Consider the following 25,870-nt stretch of genomic DNA (forward strand, 5'->3'; position numbering starts at 1 on the left):
AAACAAAAGATCCTCAAAATGCCCTATTCCATAGCTTCCTTTCTCTTGCCCCCAAAATGGTACTTCAACAAATCTGATAGGAAAACTGTTTTTGAGAAGACACTATTATAGATATAAAAATCAAATATGGGGCACCTCGGTGGCTTACTTAGTTAAGTCAGTTAAGCATCTGACTCTTGATTTCAGCTCAGGTCACGATCTCATGGTCGTGACATTGAGTCCCACATTGGGCTCTGTGCTGAGCATGGAGCCTGCATGGGATTCTCTCTCTGCCCCTCTACCACAAACGCTCACTCTCTGTCTAGCAAAATAAATAAATAAACATTAAAAAAAAAAAAACCACTCTGGATATATTTCAGAATGGTTACTTTCCCCCTGGCCACAATTTAAATTGTCATTTAAAAAAAAAAAAAAAAAGAGGGGGTGCCTATGTAGCTCAGTGGGTTAAGCGTCCAGCTCTTGATTTCAGCTCAGGTCATGATCTCACGATTTGTGAGGTCGAGCCCCAAGTTGGTCTCCATGCTGAGCACGAAGTCTGCTTGAGATTCTCTCCCCCCCCCTCCCCCTCCCCCACTCATACTCACACACTCTCTCAAAAGAAATAAGTAAACTTAAAAAAAAAGATTAAACACAACCTAAATGTCTTTTTTTTTTTAATGTTTTATTTATTTTTGAGACAGAGAGACACAGAGTGTGAGCAGGGAGGGGCAGAGAGAGGGCGAGACATAGAATCCAAAGCAGGCTCCAGGCTCCGAGCTGTCCGCACAGAGCCCGACGCGGGGCTCAAACTCACAAACCGCAAGATCATGACTGAGCCAAAGTCGGACGCTTAATGGACTGAGCCACCCAGGTGCCCCCTAAATGTCTTTTAATAGAAAACTGGTTGAATGAATTTTTATACATCCATACAACACAGAACTATCTAGTTACTAAAAACGAAAGAGGGGAGAGGGTAAGGGAAAGAAGGAAGAAACACTTTATGAATTGATATGAATGACTTCCAGGATCTACTGTTGAATGAGAAAAGTCATGGAACAGTATATAAAGCACCTATGTAAGAAAAAGGAAATAGGAACATACATACATATGCACACTTATTTGTTTTTATAAAAAGAAACACAAAAGGAACCAGATAAACCAGAAAAGGATAAGCCAGAAAATAATGAAAATGGTTAGGAAGACGACTGAGATTTCTCTAAGTATATACCCTTTTGTGTAGTTGGGCTTTTGAAGCATGTAAATATACTACAGAGTCAAAAAAATACACTTAAACCCAAAAGGAAATAAAGGTAAACCGTAAACTGAACACAAACAGGGAAAAAAATGAATATATCTGAGTATATGATTGACAACATAAGCACAGAAAAAGAATTATTCCACCTAACTTTTGGAAACTGTATTCTAGGGGCATCGGTTAAGCATTCCAACTTTGGCTCAGGTCATGATCTCATGGTTCATGATTTTGAGCCCCACGTAGGACTCTACGCCGACAGCTCAAAGCCTGAAGCCTGCTTTGTTTGCATTCTGTGTCTCCTTCTCTCTCTCTCTGTTGCTCCCCTGTTTGGGCTCTAGCCCTCTCTCAAAAATTAAACATTAAAAAAAAAAAAAAAAAACTGTATTCTAATTATACATCCTGAGTGAGATATATTCTAGGGGAAAGGAACTATAAGGGAATCTTAAACTTCCATCAGCATGTTTATATAGGTGTATTTTTTAAACTAATTTTTTATATGTTGATATTTTATATATTGTAGGATAAAGCAAATAGCATATAAATGCTACTAAAATCTTGAATTTGCAATGACTGAAAACAGATACAAAGTAAAAGAAGTCAAGAAAAAGCTCTGGAATGATAAATCTGAATTGGAAATACTAATATGAACTAATAGTTGCTTTTAAAAAAAATTTTAGGGGCGCCTGGGTGGCGCAGTCGGTTAAGCGTCCGACTTCAGCCAGGTCACGATCTCGCGGTCTGTGAGTTCGAGCCCCGCGTCGGGCTCTGGGCTGATGGCTCAGAGCCTGGAGCCTGTTTCCAATTCTGTGTCTCCCTCTCTCTCTGCCCCTCCCCCGTTCATGCTCTGTCTCTCTCTGTCCCAAAAATAAATAAACGTTAAAAAAAAAAAAAAAAAAATTAAAAAAAAAAAATTTTAATCTACTTCCTGCCCTCAAAGAGCCTAGAAAGCAATGACACCCCAGAAACAATGAGTATATCTAGGGTCACTCAAAAAAAAAAAAACAGGGCTCCTTAAAGAAAATAATTGATTCCAGGCCCAGGGCAGAGCAAATGCAAAGTGAGCTGGGGACATTTTATGCCAGGAAGGAAACACTCAGACTGATGGAGTCCTGTCAAAAAGACAGCAGGAAGAGCTGGCAAGGGCTCTCACTGGCCAAATCTGAGACAATTTGAAAATTAAAATTAACAACTGAAATTGACTAACACCTCGAATAACTATAAACCTATGAGTCTATAGGGGTATTCATTAAAAAAAAGAGAGAGAGAATGAAACAGAGGAAAGGAAAGCTCTCCTCCACAGGAAAAAAAAAGTCAGCTAATAAAGATAAAACAGAATTAGAAAAACACTATTTCGTAATACCCAGTATCACCATAGATTCCAGCAGGATTACAGATGGGTGCTAAAATCATTACATTAGGTAATCATCCTGCAGGTTACTTACTAATTGCAAAGGGAAAAATGTACCTTTGTAATTAAGAGATGTGGCAGTTAGCAAAATTAGCATCACTGAGGGTGAGACAATCTGACATTCTGTGCCTCTGAATGTGATGCAACATGATGCAATAGGAGATACACAAACATCACCTATAAATCTTTGCCAAAAATGCTTAATATGAATCTAATCAAGCCTCTAGACCTAACTTAACAGTTTACAGGAACTACATAGAAAGGGATACATAGGAACAAGTTAAATAACCTTAAGAAAACAGTAAGACAAATTTAGAAGACGGAATATTCTGTAACACAGTTGGCCTGAATACTTCAACAAGTCCATGACATGAAGAAAAAGCATAGGGACTATTCCAGATTAAAAGTGACATAATAATCAAGGCAATATATGAACCTCGATTAGTATATGTTATTAAAAACAGCAGCTATGAAATACATTCTTAGGATAAATGGGGAAATTTGAATCTGTACTGAATATTAGCTAGTATGAAATCCTCATTAATTTTCTTAGACATGATAATGGTACTGTGACTATTGGGACAATGTTCTTATTCTTAGGAGATGTACGCTTAAGTACTTAGATGTGAAGTATCATGTCTGCAATTTACTGTCAGGGGTTCAGCCAAAAACAAACACCAAAAAAAGCATAAATATATAGAGTAAAAAAAAAGCAAATATGGCAAATGGTAACATTTGTTGAATCTGACAGTTATATGAGTGTTCACTGTTTTACTCTTTCACCTTTTATCTGTATTTGAAAAACTTCATAACAAAGTTTTAAGAAGACTCTTGTGACAAAAACATTATGATATCTTGTTTAATTTCTACCTTGCTAAACTATAAAGCAGAGCTCAAAACCAAAGGAAATTTCCTCCAAACAAGAATATGACAGAACCCACTCCACCTATTCTATAAACTTCATTTAAAAAAAAAAAAACAAAAAAAACCAAAAACCTGGGGCACCTATCTGGCTCAATTGGTGGAGCATGTGACTCCTGATCTCGGGGTTGTGACTTCGAGCCCCACATTGGGTGTGAGATTATTTTTTTTTAATTTTTAAATTAAAAAAAAAAAGAAAAATCCCTGCCCCCAAAAGATACTATGAGCTTAAGACATATCCAGAAAGGGAGACAGAAGCAGATGGGCTTAAATGAAAATCTGGAGGTGTTAAGTATTTTACAGTTCAGAGGGAATCAACAAAAGGACTTCTCACATAAAATGGGAATTGGCCTTAATTGTATATCATTATAAGTCCCTAGGAAAAGATGTTGTGACTCATGTTAGGGAGACATAAAACCAGATTGGGTCAGAGGGACTGATAATAGAAGACAGAACTAGAAATAGGAGGAATTTTAAGGAAAAAAATACAAAGAACACAGAATCTGAGGATTAGGAGGTAAAAACTCTACCCAAAGAAGCCTGAGAAGAAGAAGACACAGCAAAGCACAAGAACAACAAACCGGGGGTACAATAGGACCTCAGAATAAGTGATAGAGCACACAGAACAATCGACCATTTTTCATCCAAAGGAAAAGCTCAGGAAAGAACCTAATTAGCCAAAGTGGTAAAGCCCCATAAAGACAACAGTTCTGATGTGAGTATCAAAGAGGAGAGACTGAAGACTAAAATCTCAAAAGAAATGTTTTTTTCTCTCCTTCAAAGATCAACAGAGGCTCAAAGAGTGCTCACACTAGTCTGGAAACAAAGGTAAAGTAGCAAACAAGAATCAAAACCCCAAAGATGAGGAGCTGAAACAGGAATCTATATAAGGAAAATGTAGAGTAAAAACAGACTGTTTGAAAGGGTCTATTAATTAGAACTGTACCAAGCTGAATTACGTCCAGGAGCCCATACTCTTGTTTTATCTCTAAGATTTGTGTGATTTCTATTCTCAAAATCCTTCACAGTGATATGTTATCTTACATGGTAAAAAGGACTTTGCTGGTGTGACTAAGTTAAGAACCTTGCAATGGGGAGATTAACTAGGTTATTCAGATGGGTCCTTAAAAGCAGAGAACCATTCCCAGCCGTAGTTAGGAATAAGAGAGAGATACAACATTGCTAGCCTTGAAGATAGAGGAAGGGGACCATAAGCCAAGGAATGTGGGCAACCTCTGGAAGATGGAGAAGGCAAATAAACAAATTCTCTCCTAGAATATCCAGAAATGAAAGCATCCCTGCCAACCTTGATTTTAGACCAGTGAGACTCCTGTAGACTTATGACCTACAGAACTGTAAGATAACAAATTTGTGTTAAGTCACTTAAAATCCTTCATAGTTAAGTACAACCTCATTGTATACTTGAACTATGTACATTGAAATCATGCACAAGGGAGAATGGATTCCACAGGTAAAGAGATCAGAAGTAGAAAGGCTAAAAACCGTGGGGTGCAATGAGATCTCTGAGATCCCACTTCTCTTTTAACTTGTGAGTGGTGGACTATGAAAAGTTAATCCTATAGCAATAGTAACAAGAAAATTCAATGAAGGAGAGTTCTATTAGGAACTGCACCTAGAAACTCTCCATTTTGATTCACAACTACAGTCAAGTAATTGCCTTACTGTTCATAATCACAACTCCTCTCTACTTATTCCCATAAATGCATGTTTTGGAACTAGCTGTTCCCCTCATCAGGAAGTATATAATGAAGAGGTCTGAAAGATCTTTGTTCATCATTAAAAATCATTTTTTCTCCTGTTGTCCTTTGACTACTATTCTAATTCACTTATCTAGATCTTGACCTCTAACTGATGATAATCTTTGACCTGGGCACCAAAGCCCCTGATGTAGCCCTGACTCTTTGTTTTTTAACCTAAGATTCTGATCTTTCATTTCTAAACTCTGGACTCTGGATCACTCACCACCTTGTAGTCAATAAATCCCAGGGAGGCCTCCATGTTTACACCCTGCATTTACTACAAAGCTATAGTCATCAAAATAGTGTGGTACTGGCATAAAGACAAACACATATAGACCAACTGAATAGAGAATCCAGAAATAAATCCTTAAATGATTTTCAACAAGCATGCCAAGACTATTCAATGGAAAAAGAACAGTTTTTCAAGAAATGGAGCTGGGAAAACTGGATGTCCACAGCAAAAGAATAAAGTTGGACACTTACCTAACACCATATTAAAAAGTTAATTGAAAATGGATTTATAAACTAAATATAAGACCTAAAACTATAAAATTATTTTTAAAAAGCATAGGACAAAAGCTTCATGGCATTGGATTTAGCAATGATTTCTTGCATATGACATCAAAGTCACAGGCAACAAAAGGAAAAAAATAAACTAATGGGGGATTTCACAGAAGTTTTTACATTTTGTGTAGTAAGACTATCACCCGAGTAAAAACGCAACCCACAGAATGGGAGGAAATATTTGCACATCATATATCTTATAAGGGATTACTAATCAGAATATATAAAGAACTCCTACAACTCAACAATAAAAAAACCCAATTCAAAAATGGGCAAAGGCCTTGAACATTTCTTCAAAGAAGACAGGCAATAAGCACATGAAAGATGCTCAACATCTCACTAATCATTAGGGAAATGCAAATCAAAACTACAATGAGATACCACCTCATAGTTACTACCAAAAAATAAAAAATAAGTATTCATGAGGATGTAAAGAAATGGGAACCCTTGTACGTCACTGGAGGGAATGTAAAATGAATACAGCCACTATAGAAAACAGTATGCCCGGGGGCCCCTGGGTGGCTCAGGAGGTTAAGTGTGCAACTTTGGCTCAGGTCATGCTCTCACAGTTCGTGAGTTCAAGCCCCATGTCGGGCTCTGTGCTGACAGCTTAGAGCCTGGAACCTGCTTCTGATTTCTGTGTCTTCCTCTCTCTCTGCCCCTCCCCCACTCGTGCTCTGTCTCTGTCTCTCAAAAATGAATAAACGTTAAAAAAAAATTAAGAAAGATAGAAAGAAAGAAAGAAAGAAAGAAAGAAAGAAAGAAAGAAAAAAAGAAAGAAAGTAGTATGTCTAAAAAACAAATAATCCAGTGAAGAAATGGGCAAAAGACATGAACAGACACTTTTCCAAAGAAACATCCAAATAACAGACACATGAAAAGATGCTCAATACCACCTCACACCTGTCAGAATGGCTAAAATTAATAAGGCAGGTAACAATAAATGTTGTCAAGGATGCAGAGAAAGGGGAACACTTTTGCACTGCTGGTGGGAATGCAAACTGGTGCAGCCACTCTGGGGAACACTATGGAGGTTCCTCAAAAAATTAAAAATAGAACTACCCTATGACCCAGCAACTGTACTACTAGGTATTTATCTAAAGGATACAAAAATGCTGATTCGAAAAGGAACATGAAACCCAATGTTTATAGCAGCACTATCAACAAGAGCCAAATTATGGAAAGAGTCTAAATGTCCATCAATTGATGAATGTATAAAGAAGATGTGGTATAATATACAATGGAATATTACTCGGTGATCAAAAAGAATGAAATTTTGCCATTTGCAACAACATGAATGGAACTAGAATGTATTATGCTAAGTGAAATAGGTCAGGCAGAGAAAGACAAATACCATATGATTTCACTCATATGTGGGATTTAAGAAACAAAACAGATGAACATAGGGGAAGGGGAGAAAAATAGATAAAAACAGAGAGGGAGGGAAACCATAAGAGACTCTTAAATACAGAGAACAAACTGAGGGTTGCTGGAGGGATGTTGAGTAGGGGAATGGACTAAATGGGTGATGGGCATTAAGGAGGGCACATGTTGGGATGAGCACTGGGTGTTATATTTAAGTGATACATTACTAAATTCTACTCCTGAAACCATTATTACACTATATGTTAACTAACTTGGATTTAAATAAAATTAAATTAAAAAAAGAAATAGCAACATAAAAAAAAAAAAATGAAAGAAGAAAAAAAACAGTATGGCAGTTCTGTTAGAATTACCATGATCCAGTAATTCCACTTCTGGGTGTATACCCAAAAGAATTGAAAGCAGTGTCTCAAAAAAGATATTTGTACATCCATGTTCATAGCAGCATTATTCACAAGAGCTAAAACATGGGAGAAATCCAAGTGTCCTCAACAGATAAATGATAAGCAAAATGCAGTATATACAATGACAGGGATATTACTCATCCTTAAAAAAGAAGGAAATTCTGACAAGTGCTACAATATGGATGAATCTTGAAAACATTATGCTAAGTGAAATAAGCCAATCACAAAAAGTGTGATTTCTCTTATATGAAGTACTTAGTCAATTCTCTCTCAATTCTCAGTCTTTCCAGATGGCAAGATGCTAAAATTGAGAAATTCACTATCAGGAAAGTGTGCTCTAAAGAAAAAGCCAAGGATATGACTGTACAACTTTTTGTTAAAATCTTAGAAGCATCAGGGCGCCTGGGTGGCTCAGTTGGTTAAGCATCTGACTCTTGGTTTTGGTTCAGGTCATGATCTCACAGTTCATGAGTTCGAGCCCCACATCAGGCTCCACGCTCACAGTGCAGAGCCTGCTTGGGATTCTCTCTCTCTCTCTCTCTTTCTCTCTCTCTCTCTCTCTCTCTCTCTCTCTGACCCTCCCCTGCTCATGCTGTCTCTCTCTCTCTCTCTCTAAAATAAATAAACATTAAAAAAAAAAAAAAAACAATAATGAGGCACCTGGGTGGCTCAGTCAGTTAAGCAACCGACTTCAGTTCAGCTATGATCTAGAGGTTCAAGAGTTCGAGCCCGATATCTGTGCTGATAGCTCAGAGCCTAGAGCCTGCTTCGGATCCTGTGTTTCCCTCTCTCTCTACCCCTCCCCTGTTCTCTCTCTCTCTCAAATAAACATTTAAAAACATTTTTTAATAATAATAAATAAAATAAAATAAAATAAAACAAAACAAAATAAAATAAAATAAAATAAAATAAAATAAAATAAAATAAAATAAAATAAAATAAAATAAAATAAAATAAAATAAAAATCTTTAGGGGCACCTGAGTGGCTCAGTTGGTTAAGCACCAGACTTTGGCTCAGGTCATGATCTCACAGTTCATGGGTTCGAGCCTGCATCAGGCTCTGTGCTGACAGCTCAGAGCCTGGAGCTTGCCTGAATTCTGTGTCTCCCTCTCTCTCTGCCCCTTGCCCACTCACACTCTTGCTCTCTCTCAAAAGTAAACATTAAAAAAAATTTTTTTTAATAAAATCTTTTAAAACATCAAAAGGTCAAAGTTTTCGGTCACACAAAGGACCCTTTCAAAAGAATAAAGATCCTCTCAGTCAGACCAGAGGGCCTCTGGGAAGGTTAAAGGTATTGTCCTTCAGCCTTCTCAGGAGGAGACCAAGGGAGAGAAGGGTTTGTCTTAAAAAGATTTGTATATGTGGTTTTTGTCTAATGGAGTGAATCCCTCTGAAATCCACAGAACCACAAAGTTGAAAAAGTTATATGGGCAGAAACATTGATAGTGTGGACTAAAAGGGACAAAGAGTACAAAATGAAAGCAGACTGTCAGACCCTCAAAATTCTCCTGGCAGGAAGCAGACAGAATAAACTCACTCAACTGCCAGTACAAACTGCCCTTCGTGAAAAAGTAAGGGTGTCCCAGGTAGGGCCAGTTATCCTACTCAGCCTCCAGGTGCCTTACTATTTCTCCCCACCTTAGTTGTTCTGAGTTTTGCCACTGTCCCATCTGGTTTCAAGTCCGAGGCAGAGACTTTTTTATTAGTCATCCTTGTAGCCCTACTGAGGATTCCACCATGCTCCAACCTCCTGTCCTATCACCACTCAAATCCCATCCCTTACCTACCTTAAAAAGTTTCTGGGAATGTTTAATCATAAAAGCCATCCCGTTGTTCAACTTTGTGATATTCTCTTGAAGGTCATTGGCAGTGGCCTATTCATAGGGAAAGAAACCAAAAGAGGATTAAGAGCTGAGAAGTAGAAGAGATGTTCCATTTACTTACCAATAAGCCTATTCTTTCAAAGGTATAAGGGTTTCTATCCCGAACAAAGGTGTCTGTACTATAGTGTTTAATTCTGGAAAGGCTTTTCAGTTCAGCAAGTTTCTACTGGATTGGACATATAACCTAGAAGAGACCATGTGTCCCCAAACTCAACAAGAACCTATGAGAACCAATCTTTATTTCCTAATTCTGCTAGAGAATTATACATGCAAGCAGTGTTGATAAAGAAAATCTAGTCTAGGATCCAAAATGGGCAGGAAGAACAGAATCTATACAAACTACCAGGGACGCTGCCTCTTCAGAGAAACTGGAGTTTCTCCAAAGGTGAAAGAAAACCATCACTAGTAATTGATACCAAAGGTAACATCTGTTTCTTAAAAACGCAAATGGTCACTGATTCTCTTATTTCTCCTGTTTTTTAAGCACTTGAGTATCCATCTCTACTATCCCAAAGCCCTCATCCTCAACATGCATCTTTGTTACTTAATTTGTTTGCTTTAACCAAGATCTCTTAATTTTTTTTTTTTTTTAATGTTTATTTTTGAGAGAAAGAGAAAGCACACGAGCAGGGCAGGGGCAGAGAGGGAAGGGGACAGAGGAACCAAAGCAGGCTCTGCACTGACAGCAGAGAGACTGATGTGGGACTCAAACTCAAGAACAATGAGACCATGACCCAAGCCAAAGTTGGACATTTAACCAACTGAGCCACCCAGGTGCCCCAGCATTTCTTTTTATAGACACAGATTACTCACTCTTTTTTCATGAGATCAATTGACTGGTTCTAAAATTCTTTCATTGCAGCACCTGGGTGGCTCAGTCAGTTAAGTGACCAACTCCTGATTTCAGCTCAGGTCATTATGTCACAGTTTGTGAGATCGAGCCCCGAATTGGGCTCTGTGAGGGCAGTGCAGAGCCTGCTTGAGATTCTCTACCTCTCTCACTGCCCCTCCTCCACTTGCTCTCTCTCTCTCTCTCTCTCTCTCTCTCTGACCCTCCCCCATTTGCTCGCATTCTCTCTCTCTCAAAATAAATAAAAATAATTTTTTTAATTATTAAAATTTTTCATTAGGGGGCACCTGGGTGGCTCAGTCAGTTAAGCATCCAACTCTTGATTTCGGTTCAGGTCATGATCTCACAGTTCATGGGTTTGAGCCCCCACATCAGGTTCTCACAGAGCCTGCTTGTGAGATTCTCATTCTCTCTCTCTCTCTCTCTCTCTCTCTCTCTCTCTCTCTCTCTCTCTCTGCCGCTCCCCTGCTTGCACTCTCTTTCTAAATAAATAAACTTAAAAAAAACAACAACAAAAAAAAACTCATTAGGAGGCTTGATCTCCTTAATATGGACAAATGTTAGTGTGTCCTTTTCTTCTTACCCCACCCCCACCTTTGTGTGGGGTGGGGTTCTTCCTAGCCTGGAACATTACATTTTTTCACTAGTTACTTGTTAGGTAAAATGTTCCACACAACTGTTCTCCTTTTTTTTTTTTTTTAAAGTAAACTCTATGAGGGGCGCCTGGGTGGCTCAGTCGGTTAAGCGGCCGACTTCGGCTCACGTCATGATCTCTCGGTCCGTGAGTTCGAGCCCCGCGTCAGGCTCTGTGCTGACAGCTCAGAGCCTGTTTCAGATTCTATGTCTCCCTCTCTCTGACCCTCCCCCGTTCATGCTCTGTCTCTCTCTGTCTCAAAAATAAATAAACATTTTAAAAAAATTTAAATAAATAAATAAATAAATAAATAAATAAATAAAGTAAACTCTATGAGCCCAAGGAGTCCAACACAGGTGGGGCTGGCACTCACAACCCCAGGATCAAGAGTCTACACTCTACCAATTGAGCCAATCAGGCATCCACAAGTGCTCTCCTTAACCCTCCTTTTCTCATTTCTTATAATCCCAAAAACCTTTTATAAATCACCATATCCTATCATCCTATCTACTTCCATTATCTTCCAAAACCTTATAAGTGATAAAATACTAATTTACGCCCAGTTTACAGAGGAAGAGCCTAAGCATAACAAGGGTAAAGGACACAGATAACATAGCTGGTTTGCAGCTTCCAACCCAAGTGTTCTGGCTCCCAATTCCAGTATGCAATAAAACTTATATTATGAATGTGCAGGAATAGAAAGCTGTACACCTCCAGGTCAAAAATTAGTTCAAAAGACATTTAATAATTTATTTCTCATGTAAGTCACTGAGAAAGCCATGGTCTCAGTAATAAAAAAATACATTCAGCTTTATCCGAGGAGAGCATATCTACAGAAAATAGAAGGGTTAGGATAAGAAAGGATTGCTCTATCATCTTACCTGAGGGCTTAGTGACATTATCCAGTAAAATTGTATGGCTCTAGTCTAAATTTATGCCATTCAATCTTCAGATATCAATTTGATTTCTCAAGAAGGCATATATATTGACCAGCCAAAACAAATATTCTATTTTAGTTAGTAGCTATAATTTTCCCCTAAAAGCTTCCACTAATAAATGTCTTTCAGCTTTATCAGAGATTGATTTACACATGAGGTTAACAGGAATTGGCCCCTCATGTTAGGTGACTCTTAAACGTATTCATGAAGTATGTCCCTAACCTTGTAAAGCTGAAGAGTAGACCTTGGACCCTTGATAACCTCACCAAGATACAGCCAGAGGATTAGGACCAGCCCAAGAAAACCAAGCACTCTTTGCTCGTCCCCTCAACACTCACATTTTTCGGCCACAGGACATGGGGTGCAAACATAAGGGCAAGGTTATAAGCAGACATCTTATTCTTGTCTTGTTTCTTTGCTGTCTGGTACAGGAGATCAAGCAATAACTTCAGCAAGTTACGATTAGGTGGAGGGAGAATGAGGAAGAGCAACTGGAGAGCCTCAATTTGCCGCTCCTTATCTGGTACATTGGTCTTGTTTCCTTTATCATCAAACTGCATCAAATCTTGAGGACAAAAGAAGGGAGAAAATACAAGCAAGAAAAATCAACATGTCTACTATTATCCTCCCCTGAACTCCAATCAAAATGAGAAGAAAGATGTGGTGCATGGGGGGCTCAGTCAGTTAAGCGTCCAACTTCAGCTCAGGTCACGATCTCTAGTTCGTGGTTTCCAGCATTGCATCGAGCTCTGTGCTGACAGCTCAGAGCCTGGAGCCTACAGCCTGCTTCACATTCTGTGTCTCCCTTTCTCTCTCTGCCCCTCCCCAGCTCACATTCTGTCTCTCTCTCAAAAATAAGTAAACATTTAAAAAATTAAAAAAAGAAGAAGAAGAAGAAGAAGAAAGGGGCGCCTGGGTGGCTCAGTCGGTTAAACGTCCGACTCTTGATTTGGGCTCAGGTCATGATCTCACAGTTTGTGAGTTCAAGTCCAACGTTGGGCTCTGTGCTGACTGTGGAGAGCCTGCTTGGGATCCTCTCTCTCCCTCTCTCTCTGCCCCTCTTCCCCATTCATTATCTCCCTCTCAAAATAAATAAATAAACTTAAAAGAAGAAAAAAAGAATCAGGCATAAACAGAACTTAGAGCAAAATATAATAACAAATAGTGTCAATACAGTTCAATAATAAAAAGACCAAAATTTTTAAATGGGCAAAAGATTTGGGTTTTTTTTTAATATAATTTATTGTCAAATTGGCTTACATACAACACCCAGTGCTCATCCCAAGTGCCCTCTTCAATGCCCATCACCCATTTTCCCCTCTCCCCCACCCCCCCCATCAACCCTCAGTTTGTTCTCTGTATTTGAGAGTCTCTTATGGTTTAAATGGGCAAAAGATTTGAATAAACGTCCTCCAAAGAAGATATATGAATGGCCAATAAGCACTTGTATACTCTGTTTTATTTGCTATCAGTGCGATGTAAATTAAAACCACAATGAGACACTACTTCATACCTCCTAGTATGGCTATAACCCAAAAAACTGAAAATAACAAGTGTTGGCAAAAATGTTGAGAAAATTAAACCCTCCTACATTGCTGGTGGGAATGGAAAATGGTACACTTTGGAAAACAGTTTGTCAGTTCCTCAAAAAGCTAAACATAGCGTTACCATATGACCTGGGAATTCTACTCCTAGGTATATATTCTTAGCTATACAGAGAGATGAAAACATGTCCAAAAAGATCTTTGATAATGCCACCCTCTTCACTTTTCCTCACACAGGGAAAGAAATATGAGAGTGAATTATGCCCTGATAACAGGATAATCTAGGAGCTCCTCATGACATCAGAATCACTGTTTCTCCCCTAAGAGGCTACATAGGTTATCAATAAAAACAGTCCCCTGGATAATCAGAATTTCAAACAATACAAATAACCATTTGGATATAAATCATATAGACCCAAAAATAGTTAGTATGTTGTTTAAACTATTTAACTTCAATAATAAATCCAAGTTTAGGAAAGACAGGTATTATTTCTAGAAACTATTCCTTGTTAATATGAAACCAAAAACAAAAATACCTTCCAGTTATCAGCAAGGCATATCAAATGCTACAACTGTGCCACACCTCAATATGATTGCAAAGAAGTGTGAGTCACGGGTGGTGGAGCGGAGGATTTCAAGTATGGCACTAAATTAACTCAAAGTAAACGGAACGAACATTCTTCATATTAACACTTACAAAAAACGTACCAATATTTTCCATATCTTTTTCAAGATCCAAGTTTATTTCTCTCCAAAATAATTATAAAGTTATACAACGTTTTAATAACATTTACTCATTTATATAACCTGAATGTCCTGAGAGTGCTAAAAAGAAAATCTAATCTTAATTAGAGGTTAGAAATTCAAAGCTAGTTTTTTAAGTAGTAAAAATTATTCAACAGAAAAAATAATCTTATATTTTACTTAAAATTAAAAGAAAGAGGAAAATACCCAAGGACACAAAATCAAGTAAGTGCAGTATAGATTTTGATGTCATGTGCACTTAGAGCCTATAGCAGCCTAACAGCTGTACAATTCAAGAATGAATTCCCTACCATACAGGCATAAAAGAGAATGAGGTAAATATGAGCTGAAAATGGAACATCCTCCAAGATATATCAAGTGAAAAAAGCAAACCACAGAACCATGTATATAATACCCTACCACTACCAATACCTAAAAGAGAGAAAAAGAATATATGTATTTGTTTGTAAATGTATAAAATACCTCTGGAAGGATACATAAGAAATCAATAGCAATGGTTGCCTCCAGGAAGAAAATCTGGGTAGTGGGGGACAGGGGCAGGAGAGAGGCTTTTCACTCTATACTTTTAAATCTTTTGAATTTTGAACCATGTGAATGTATTGCCTATTTAGAAAACAAAATTATTTTCAAAAAACAAGTCTCCTAGATTAGAGATGATCTCAACTGAGGCATAATAATACTTAATATTAGCAAATGCCTCAAGCCAAGGTAAATATAGCAAACCTATAAACATCTCAGGTATGTGAATCAATCCAATGAAAAGCATTCATTTACTGAGCAACTAAAATGTTCAAAACACAATGCTAGGATCTATCAGAGATACAAAAATAAATAAAATCCGGATTTTATTTTCAAAGAAGCTGATTTAGCAAGAAAAACACCTGATTAAAACTAAACTGGCCAATACCACCCAGAGAGCCCCAAATACCATGAATTCTTAACCAATTTTGGCGAAAGTATTACTGCGGGTTACAAACAACAGAAAATTCCAAACAACTTTACTCAACTAAAAGAAATGTATTCATTTACATCTCCTTCTCACCTCCTATACTCACCAGCAATTTTGAGGTGTGCATGGAAATGTTTATGAGTCAGCAGCGGCTCAGGTAACTCTCCTAGAAACATCTTCAGCAAGGTAGCAACATCATTTGAATGAAACTCCCCTGATTCCAAGTCAATATCAGTTCCATTATTGAGAGCATCTCTTAAAATCTGCTGTCGGACACTATTCCCTGGTACTCTAAACAAACCCTCTACTCTCAAGTCTGTTTAGCATGGAAAAAGAACAGAAGACATGCAAAAAGGAAGCAAAAAGAGAAATTACAATTAAAACAACTGATCTAGAAGACTACTTTACACTTGAAGGACCCTTTATAAACACCTTGAAGGAGATTACCCCACCACCACCACCACCATTTTCCCAGAGAAGTTTAGAATCTACTGGCCCTTGAGGAGACTTATCTGAACATCCCTGAGCACCTGGACATGGTCTGCCTCAGGCACATCTGGAGACTGAATTTAACCTGAACAATGATTAGAATGAGCTTGAAAAATAAGTGGGAAGAAAGCCAAATCTTCCAGAAGTCCCCTTCCCTTTGGCCATCCCAGACTTTGTTTAGAGGTGCTGAATTCATCTGTGGAAGTGTGTTGCCCCTGTAAATGGTTTCCCAGCCCAAAATGAATTTGGAGTCTCTGCACTGTTCCAGAAATTAGAACTCTAACCCGTCAGATCACCTTTCAGTCTGAGATTCCCAGAAGCTTAGGATCATCTCAACTAAACTGTTCTCCCCTGCCAACTAGGTTCTAAGCTAACCTAAGAGGATTTAAAAGGGGGGGAGGGGGGCAGAATTATAGTTTTGGTCTGATCTAGAAGAAGCATAAAAGTTCATATTTTCAGCTGAGGTATATATTTACCTTTGTATAGCCTCCTAATTCAGGGGCTCAAGTTCAAATGCCTACAAGGGCGGGCAGGTAACAGTAAATGAATGAATAGGAACCAAAACAAACTGGAGAGCACATAGTTGTGCTCCAGTTGATTGTATCCAAGTGGGGGCCCCAGGATGCTAGATCTTCCTATACCAAAAGAATTTTGAAAACCTGGACTTCCACCAGTAACTAATTTTATTTTGATTTTAATACTTTGCCAAGCAAACAACACATGAACATAGAGGACGCAAGTCCTTACATTATCGGTTTACAACCTCTGCTCTAGCTCCTACCACAGTGCCCCACATAAATAAGTCATAAATAGGGGTGCCTAGGGGCGCCCATGTGGCTCAGTCGGTTAAGCTCTGACTTCAGCTCAGTCATGATCTCGCAGTTTGTGAATTCAAGCCCCGCGTCAGGCTCTGTACTGACAGCTCAGAGCCTGGAGCCTGCTTCAGATTCTGGGTCCCCCCCTCTTTCTGCTCTTCCCCCACTCACACTCTTATCTCTCAAAAAATGAATAGGGGCGCCTGGGTGGCGCAGTCGGTTAAGCGTCCGACTTCAGCCAGGTCACGATCTCGCGGTCCATGAGTTCAAGCCCCGCGTCAGGCTCTGGGCTGATGGCTCGGAGCCTGGAGCCTGTTTCCGATTCTGTGTCTCCCTCTCTCTCTGCCCCTCCCCCGTTCATGCTCTGTCTCTCTCTGTCCCAAAAATAAATAAACGTTGAAAAAAAAAAATTTTTTTTTAAAAATGAATAAACATTAAAAATTTTTTAAAACAAATTCTCTCTGAAAAGAAATTTAAGAAGAAATATATTTAGAAACATGCCACCTAAAATTATAATTGGTTAGTGTCTTATGTTCATTAGCACCTACTAACTCAAGGAAGTTCATATAAAACTGACAACTCGGGGCGCCTGGGTGGCACAGTCAGTTAAGCGTCCGACTTCAGCCAGGTCACGATCTCGCGGTCCGTGAGTTCAAGCCCCGCGTCAGGCTCAGGGCTGATGGCTCAGAGCCTGGAGCCTGTTTCTGATCCTGTGTCTCCCTCTCTCTCTGCCCCTCCCCCGTTCATGCTGTGTCTCTCTCTGTCCCAAAAATAAATAAACGTTGAAAAAAAAAAAAATTATTAAAAAAAAAAAAAAAAAACTGACAACTCTTCATTAACACAGAACAACAAAATCCTGAGTAGTCTTACTTTTGTGTAGATACTCAATCAGTTGGTATATCTGAGCAATGCCTTCTTCCGTCAATGGGGATCCAAATACCACTCCTTTTTCTAAAAAAACATACAACAGGACAGGGCTATATTTTCCGCAAATAGTACAAAATCATCATTCTTAAAACCACTCAAGCATCCTACATAACAATCCAGCAAATGTTTTCACAGGTTCAGTAAACAAAAACCTGAAAGCTGTTAGTGCCCCCAAAAATGCAACAACTCTCAATCAACTCTGCATGTTTAAGATTAAACTGTAGGTTCCCTGAAGGCAAAAACTATCTTAAGTAACAATACTTAGCATGTTGATAATTAGCTTAAAAATGAAAAATAGAACTTAGAGCCATGATTGTCAAAGTATGACAGACTATCCACTAGAGTATAGGGTCTAATCTATTGTCATGTTTAAACATTTTTCTCTACCTTAAATGATTTTCTCATGTTTAATAAAATGAAATAGTACCTCTTAGTATCTTATCGAAAGTAGTGCTACAATTTATTTTCTAGGGAGGCTTTTATTTTGGGTGACTCATAGCTCTTTGATAATGCCTTATCAAAGCATTCCATAGAATGAAAACATTTGAGAACTGCAATAAAAAATGTTTATTCTTGGGGCGCCTGGGTGGTTCAGTCGGTTAAGCGTCCAACTTCGGATCAGGTCATGATCTCACCATCTGTGGGTTCAAGCCCCATGTCAGGCTCCGTGCTGACAGCTCAGAGCCTGGAGCCTGCTTTGGATTCTGTCTCCCTCTCTCTCTGCCTCTCTCCCGCTCGCATGGTCTCTCTCTCTCTCTCTCAAAAACAAATAACCACTAAAAAAAAATTATTTTTAATGTTCATTCTTTACTCTTCAGCTATGTCATAGGGCATGAAAATCAAGGTGCCTCTGATAACTACCTAAACTAAATCATGTCATCTCTCTCAGGGACTGATATACTTGCTTTAACTTATCTATTTTTTAAAAATTTTTATTACTATTACTTAAGATCTTACTACTTATGAAAATGAGAAAAATGACCAAAAAATACTTTAAATAACAGCAACTCAGTGAATGTGCAGATGTTAGGAATAAAGCCCAGGGAGCAGCTGAGACCTGCCCACCCTTCACAGACACATCCCCTACCCTTCCGCTTGAGAGACATCAGAGACCGGAAGAATCCCGGTGCTGGGCTGGCCCCACCAGGCAATTTAAGGTCCACTTCCCCCATCAGCTGAGCCAACTCAGTTCCAGGTAAGTCGATGAGCCTCGTGATATTGCTGACCACCAACTCGGTGAACACCTCAGGTTTCTCATGTCGGAGTTTCTCCACAAAAAAATCAGGATTGAAGATAATGGGCTGCCCTCGAAGGGAAGAATCATTGCAGATAACAAAATTACAGATAGCATCACTGAAAAAAATGAAATAGAAGACTCGTTAGGGGGATCATTTCTGCATGCTTCTCATGCTCTCTAAGCCATACAATTATTCACTCTTTCTGTGGGTTAATCTACATATTGGTCTTTTGAAAAACCTAATCCTTAATCTGCTGACTGTACAAAAGAAGACAATTTGAGCTTGTTGCTGTTTAGGTTATACCCACGCAGATACTTAGGAATTTCATTCAAAACAATTTTTCTTTAATGTTTATTTTTGAGAAAGAGAGAGAGAGGCAGATTGTGAGTAGGGGAGAGCCAGAGTGAGAGGGAGACATGGAATCCGAAGCAGGCTCCAGGCTCTGAGCTGTCAGCACACAGCCCAATGCAAGGCTCAAACCCACAAACCGCAAGATCATGACCTGAGCCAAAATCAGACACTTAACCAACTGAGCCACCCAGGCGCCCCGTGTAATTTCATGTGATAAAAAGACACCAAGGGGCTCCTGGGTGGCTCAGTCGATTAAGCATCCAACTCTTGATTTCTGCTCAGGTCATGATCTCACGATTCTTGAGATCGAACCCTAAGTCAGGCTCTATGCAGACAGTCCAGGGCCTGCTTGGGATTCTCTCTCTCTGTCCCTCCTCAGCTTACACACATGTGTGCATGCTCGCTCTCTCTCTCTCTCTCTCTCTCTCTCTCTCTCAAGATAAATAAAACACTCTAAAAAATTAAATTAAATTGAAAAAGAAAAGACACCGGGGCACCTGGGTGGCTCAGTGGGTTAAGCATTCAATTTCAGCTTGGGACATGATCTCACAGTTTGTGGGTTCAAGCCCCACATCGGGCTCTGTGCTAACAGCTTGGAACCTGGAGCCTGCTTCGGATTCTGTGTGTCCCTCTCTGTCCCTCCTCTACTCATGCTGTCTCTCTCTCAAAATAAATAAACATTAAAAAAAAATTATACTATTTCCCATGCATCATCCCAACTGTTCACAGTACCACATTTAGGCCAGTCTCAAATGCCACAGAAACACATGATAGTAAGCATAAAACTATAAAAGAGCTAAAACTACATCTAAATAGTGTAGTAGACATTTTGGAGACATTTACTCTACCCATAGGGTTCTTTGGTTCCTGGGTCCCTATACAGGCATTTTCTAATAATCAGCTCCCTTTAACTGAGTCAGCTGCCCTTGGATTCTATTCCTCATAATCGGAAAGCCTTCCCCAGAATGAAAAGCCTTCACCTTTACAGGTATATAAAATAAATTAATTCCACCTTACCCAGGTCCAGAAATAGGCTTGTGGGGTTTTTTTGTTGTTGTTTTTTTTATTATTATTTATTTTGAGAGAGAGAGGCAGAAAGAGAGAAAGAGGTAAAGTCTCAAGCAGGTCCTGCACTATCAGCAGAGAGCCCATGCAGGACTCAAATTCACAAACCGTGACATCATGACCTGAGCTGAAATCAAGAGTCAGATACTCAACCAAGCCACCCAGGTGCTCTAAGAAATAAGTTTTATTTTACAATCCTTCAACTCTAGGGTGCCTGAGTGGCTCAGGCAGTTAAGGGTCCAACTCTTGATTTTGGCTCAGGTCATGATCTCACGGTTCATGAGTTCGAGCCTCTCATGGGCTCTGCGCTGACAGCACAGGGCCTGCTTAAGACTCTCCCTCTTTCTCTCTCCCTCCCCCACACATACTCTGTCTCTCTCAAAAATAAAATAAAATAAAATAAAATCCTCCAAGTCTAGATAACTCTGCCCATCATCTAAGTCCAACCTTTGTTCAGACAGTTTCTTCTCTCTAGGGCACTTGGCAAACTTCTACATCTTGCTCCTAATTTCACTTTTCTCTCACTAAATAATACTAAGCTGATATGTTCTGTGGGCCCCTGATCTTAGCTGGTTTTCCATTCCTACATTACTCAGGCTGCACTCCTGGCAAAGTTCCTTTGACTCTCAGGAAATATTTTCTTCCCTATTCATTGTTTTCTAATACCTAACTACTATACTCCTTTGTACTTCATGTGATTCCACCTCTGAGAGCAGACACAACAACACTTGTTTGTATCCATTATCAAGTATCTCTAATGGCTTGTTCTAACCCTTATTATATAAAGGCATCTACTATATAACCAAAGAGTAGAACACAAGCCAGAAAGGACAAGTCATCACGTCTGCCAGGCGAAGTCAAAATCCACCTGACACACACAAACATTCCCACAATAAAAAAATAAATTAAAAAAATCACAACTTAAAGTCTTCCACAACATCCTAGGTACCAAAATACTGTTGAAGGAAAAATAACACTCTAAATATTAAATATTAGTGATCTATAATCCACTTTGTCAACACTACCTGGATAATTTTTAACAATGGCATAATGGAAAAAAGGCATGGGAAAACTTCAAAGTTTGTCACTACATCCTTGAAAAATTATCACATAACTTCAATCAACAGCCCAAATCTTCAATTGGTGGCTACTAATTCCTTCTTTTCTCTGGAATGACAATATAAGAATTCATGTAAAAATTTTAAATTATGCGTATTCTCAAGCCAAAGAGTCAGTAAAGAAAGATACCTTAACCTGCTTATCTCTTCAACCTTTTTACACACAAAGAAAGGTTATTTTCCCTGTAAATATGCCAATGATGAGAAGCCAATTAAAACCAAAAGTAACCATTGGCAAAACCTCTTTTTTTTTTTAATGTCAGCTTATTTCAGTTAAGAACCAATAGTCAATATAAAACTACTGTTTATAATCACTGCCAATCAGAAATCACTACTCTGAGACAGCCAGAAAAATCATGAAATGTATCAGCACTGAAAAGATTCTTATAAGTTACTGAGGCTAAACTATCATTTTACGGATTTCACACTCCTTTTAATTCTGAAAAACAGATTTCAGATCAAATTAGTTCTAACGTGTATATATACATGAATAGCATCCATTATATCCCTGAAGTAGAACCACATACAGACATATAACTTTCAGATCTTTAGTTTATTAATATCCAGAGAAATACTCGGTTAAAATTCTAAAATTTCCATCACAGATGACCCTCCAGCACTAAACTGGATCACATACACATGTGAGAAAGGAACTAGAAGCACAAAGCCCTAGCTACATAGTTTCTCAACAGAGTCCTTCCTGCCTGGCCATTAGCCCCCAAGTGTGCCCCCTCCTAAACAGGTAGAACTGGTAGAAGAATAAGTAATTCAAGGCTGCCCCTACCTACTCACAAAGAATACCAGAAAAATTCCCTTGGAGTCCTAACACACAGGTCACAAATAAGCAATCTCCTCTTTTCTCCTTCTGCTTTTCCTCCCCTTCCTTCTCCTGATCATTCACTCTTGTTCTGCCCTACTTTAATGTCTTTAACCTAGTTTTTTGTTTCCTCTTCCTCACTTTTTCCGAGGGGGGCATCTGGTAAGACAGGATGTAAGAGAGAGAAATGGTTAAAAAAGAAGTAAAATGGAAGATGAGAGGTGGAAAAGACAGATACAGTGGGATACATTTTTTTAATTACCCCCATACCACACAGCCCACTAATCCCTTTCCGCAGAATACACAATATCACAATACAAAGGTAAGAATATCAAGGAACACATTAAGAACTTAAGAGACTTCTAGGACTAACAAAAAAATACTACATTTAAGCAAAAACAACTTCCTACTCTATGGTATCTTATTTTAAAACAAAGTCTAAGTTTGCTCAAGTCCAAGAAAAAAATTTAATTTCTTACATAAGTGCTGAAAGCTTCTGATGAGGCATTGGTAAATCGAAGAGACAGGAAAAAAGCTTTCTCCTTGTTTGTTATGACAAAGGAGCCTTCCTTTCCCTGCCCCATCACAGCCTACACAAATTCCAGACATGTTAGAGGATACAAGGGCATATTATGGGGCCTGAAAGGCAGTACTTATCAGGACTCTAAGCACTCATCTGCAAGTAGGAACAAAACAGAAATTAAAAACTGGAGCAGTTCATTGTATTTGCCAATGCGTACTTGAAACTCAACCGTAGTTCCGCATCACACTGAAAATTGTATTAGACAAAACAATCACATAACGTAAGAGTATAAGGACAAGTAGTTTTATAATATGGAGAGGATGATCCCTACCTCACATCATACACAAAAGACAAATTCCAGACAGAACAAAGATCTAAATATAAAAAGTCAAACTTTAAAAAGTTTAGAAAAGAGCAAAGAATAAATGAGACAGAGGAAATGTCTTAAACAAGGCATAAAAAGCACAATCCACAAAGAAAAAATTGATATATTTAACTACATTAAAACTTTAAACGTCTGTACAACAAATGGCATTATGAACAAAGTTCTTTAAAAAAGAAATCAAAATGCCTCTGGAGAGAGGAACAGGAATGAAAGAACAGGAGTGGGAGAAAAACTTTTCACTGTATGCTCTTTTGTATTTTCTGCATTTTTTATTCATGTGAACATACTACTCATTCACATACATAAATAAATAGATTTAAAACTTTAAGGGGTGCCTGGATAGTTCAGTTGGTTAAATATCCGACTTCAGCTCAGATCATGATCTCGTGGTTTGTGAGTTCAAGCCCGTGGAGCTCTGTGCAAATAGCTCAGAGCCTGGAGCCTGCTTTAGGTTCTGTGTCTCCCTCTCTCTCTCCCCCTCCCCCTGCTCACACTGTCTCTCTGTTTCTCTCTCTCAAAAATAAATAAGCATTAAAAAAATTTTTTAATAAAACTTTAAAATAACAAAATAAAAGGCATAAACTGGAAAAAAATATTTGTCATGCATATAAAAGGATTAGTATTCAGAATTAATCACTCTAAAATTTTATGTCTAAAATTTATAAGAAAAATACACTCGGGGCACCTGGGTGGCTCAGTCAGTTAAGCGGCCGACTTCGGCTCAGGTCATGATTTCGCGGTCTTTGAGTTCGAGCCCCGTGTCCGGCTCTGTGCTGACAGCTCAGAGCCTGGATCCTGTTTCAGATTCTGTGTCTCCCTCTTTCTGACCCTCCCCCATTCATGCTCTGTCTCTCTCTGTTTCAAAAATAAATAAACGTTAAAAAAAAATTTTTTTTTCAAAAAAAAAGAAAAATACACTCAACTCAAAGAAAATTAGACAAAAGATATGATGAAGTAATTCACCAAAGAGGAGCCCTAAGTGACTGACAAACATGAAAGGAATCTCAACTCTAAAAATTATAAGGATAGAAGCACGTGGGTGGCTCAGTCGGTTAAGCAACCAACAGGCTCAGGTCATGATCTCATGGTTCATAAGTTCAAGCCCTGCATTGAGCTTTGAACTGACATTGCAGAGTCTGCTTTGGATTCTCTGTCTCCCTCATTCTCTGCCCCTCCCCTGTTTGCACTCTCTCTCAAAAATAAGTAAACATTAAAAGAATTTTTTTTTTTTAATTACAATAGTTGGGGCGCCTGGGTGGCTCAGTCAGTTAAATGTCCAACTTCGGGCTCAGGTCATGATCTCATAGTTCATGGGTTTGAGCCCCACATCGGGCTCTGTGTTGACAGCTCAGAGCCTGGAGCCTATTTCGGATTCTGTGTCTCTGTCTCTCTCTCTGCCCCTCCCTCGCTCGTGCTCGCTCTCTCTCTTTCAAAAATAAATAAAACATTTTAAAAATAAATAAATAAATATGGGGCGCCGGGGTGGCTCAGTTGGTTAAGCGACTGACTTCAGCTCAGGTCATGATCTCACAGTTTTTGAGTTCGAGCCCCACATCAGGCTCTGTGCTGACAGCTCAGAGCCTGGAGCCTACTTCAGATTCTGTCTCCCCTGATCTCTACCCCTCCCCTGCTCACGCTCTGTCTCTCTCTGTCTCTCAATAATAAATAAACGTTAAAAACAATTTTTTTAAATAAATAAATAAATAAATATCACAAGGGTAAAGCAAATTGAAGAATGGTACCTTTCCCCATCCATCATTTTGCCAAAAACTATCAGATTTAGGCATTATCTTTTATTCCTAGTTTGCTAAGGGTTGGTTATTTATTTATTTATTTATTTATTTATTTATTATCATGAGTCAGTGCTTAATTTTATCAATTTTTGTGCATCTATTAATATGACTTTTCTCCCTTATTTTGTTGATGTGGTGAATGACATTGATTAATGTTAAGCCAATTGTGCATCTCTAGAATAAATGTAATATTGTTATGATATATCATTTTTATATATTGTTGAATTTGGTTTGCTAATATTTAGATTTCTCCACATTCATTCATAAATGAGAAAGTCATGGAATTGCTTTCCAAAAGTATAGAGTTCCTATGAAATCTTTCATTAAGCCAAAATGGCATAAAGTGAAGAAGCAGTCACCATTAACTCATACGGAAATTTTTTTTTGCATCTTGACCCCCAAAATAACCCCTCTTAGTCTTTTCAGATCCCTTAGGACCTATAACTCACAGATCCTCACAGACACAGTTCAGAGTTATGGCAGCTTGCTACTGAGATGCTAAGTGCAGTGGGAAGGAGCTTGGTGGGGCCAGTCTCGTCGATCAGGCTCTGAGCCACCTCTATAATGGCTCAATGGAAAATAAACGCTGAATACTATTTTCACTTCTTTGTCTTTTTTCATAAAAATGGAAATCCTCTTTGGATTGCTTTCAGTTAGTGAAAATAGGCACTAATGGAGGTCCCTCATAAAAGTGGCCAAACACAGACGGTCAAAATGCAGGTGATACCTGTGCAGTGGTGCCACCACCCGTCCACAGTTTCACTTTCTGGGGTCCACAGATAATCTTCCTCTGACCTATCATCAGAAGGTCAACAGTAGTCTAACAACTACCACAATGCCTACATCACTCACCTCACGTCTCACTGCACAGGCATATTTTCATCTCACATAATCACAAGAAGGGTGAGTACAGCACAAAAGATACTCTGAGAGAAAGACTACACGCACATAATTTTTATTATAGTATAATTGTTCTATTTGATTGTTATTTATTGCCCTATTGTATCTAGTTTTTGTTATTAATCTCTTAATATGTCTAATTTATACATTAAACATTATCATAGCTATGTACATATAGGAAAAAAGTATATATGGGGTTCAGTACTATCCA

General features: G+C 38.6%; 1 protein-coding gene across 3 annotated transcripts in view; it reads right to left on the minus strand.

Annotated features, from left to right (window-relative positions):
• The window catches only part of ARHGAP19 (Rho GTPase activating protein 19), a 68,140-nt gene that overhangs the window by 23,687 nt on the left and 18,583 nt on the right, over positions 1–25,870 (minus strand). For 2 of the 3 annotated variants that reach the window (XM_047826119.1, XM_047826120.1), the window contains exons 2-6: positions 18,557–18,822; positions 17,413–17,493; positions 15,345–15,554; positions 12,319–12,545; positions 9,463–9,549 (exon numbers count right to left, since the gene is read on the minus strand). In XM_047826119.1, the coding sequence (XP_047682075.1) occupies positions 9,463–9,549; positions 12,319–12,545; positions 15,345–15,554; positions 17,413–17,493; positions 18,557–18,822 (871 nt within the window). The remainder of the gene's footprint in view (positions 1–9,462; positions 9,550–12,318; positions 12,546–15,344; positions 15,555–17,412; positions 17,494–18,556; positions 18,823–25,870) is intronic. The other variant, XM_047826121.1, reaches the window with a different exon arrangement.

Source organism: Prionailurus viverrinus, chromosome D2, assembly GCF_022837055.1.
Source record: "Prionailurus viverrinus isolate Anna chromosome D2, UM_Priviv_1.0, whole genome shotgun sequence".
Taxonomy (NCBI): Eukaryota; Metazoa; Chordata; class Mammalia; order Carnivora; family Felidae; genus Prionailurus; species Prionailurus viverrinus.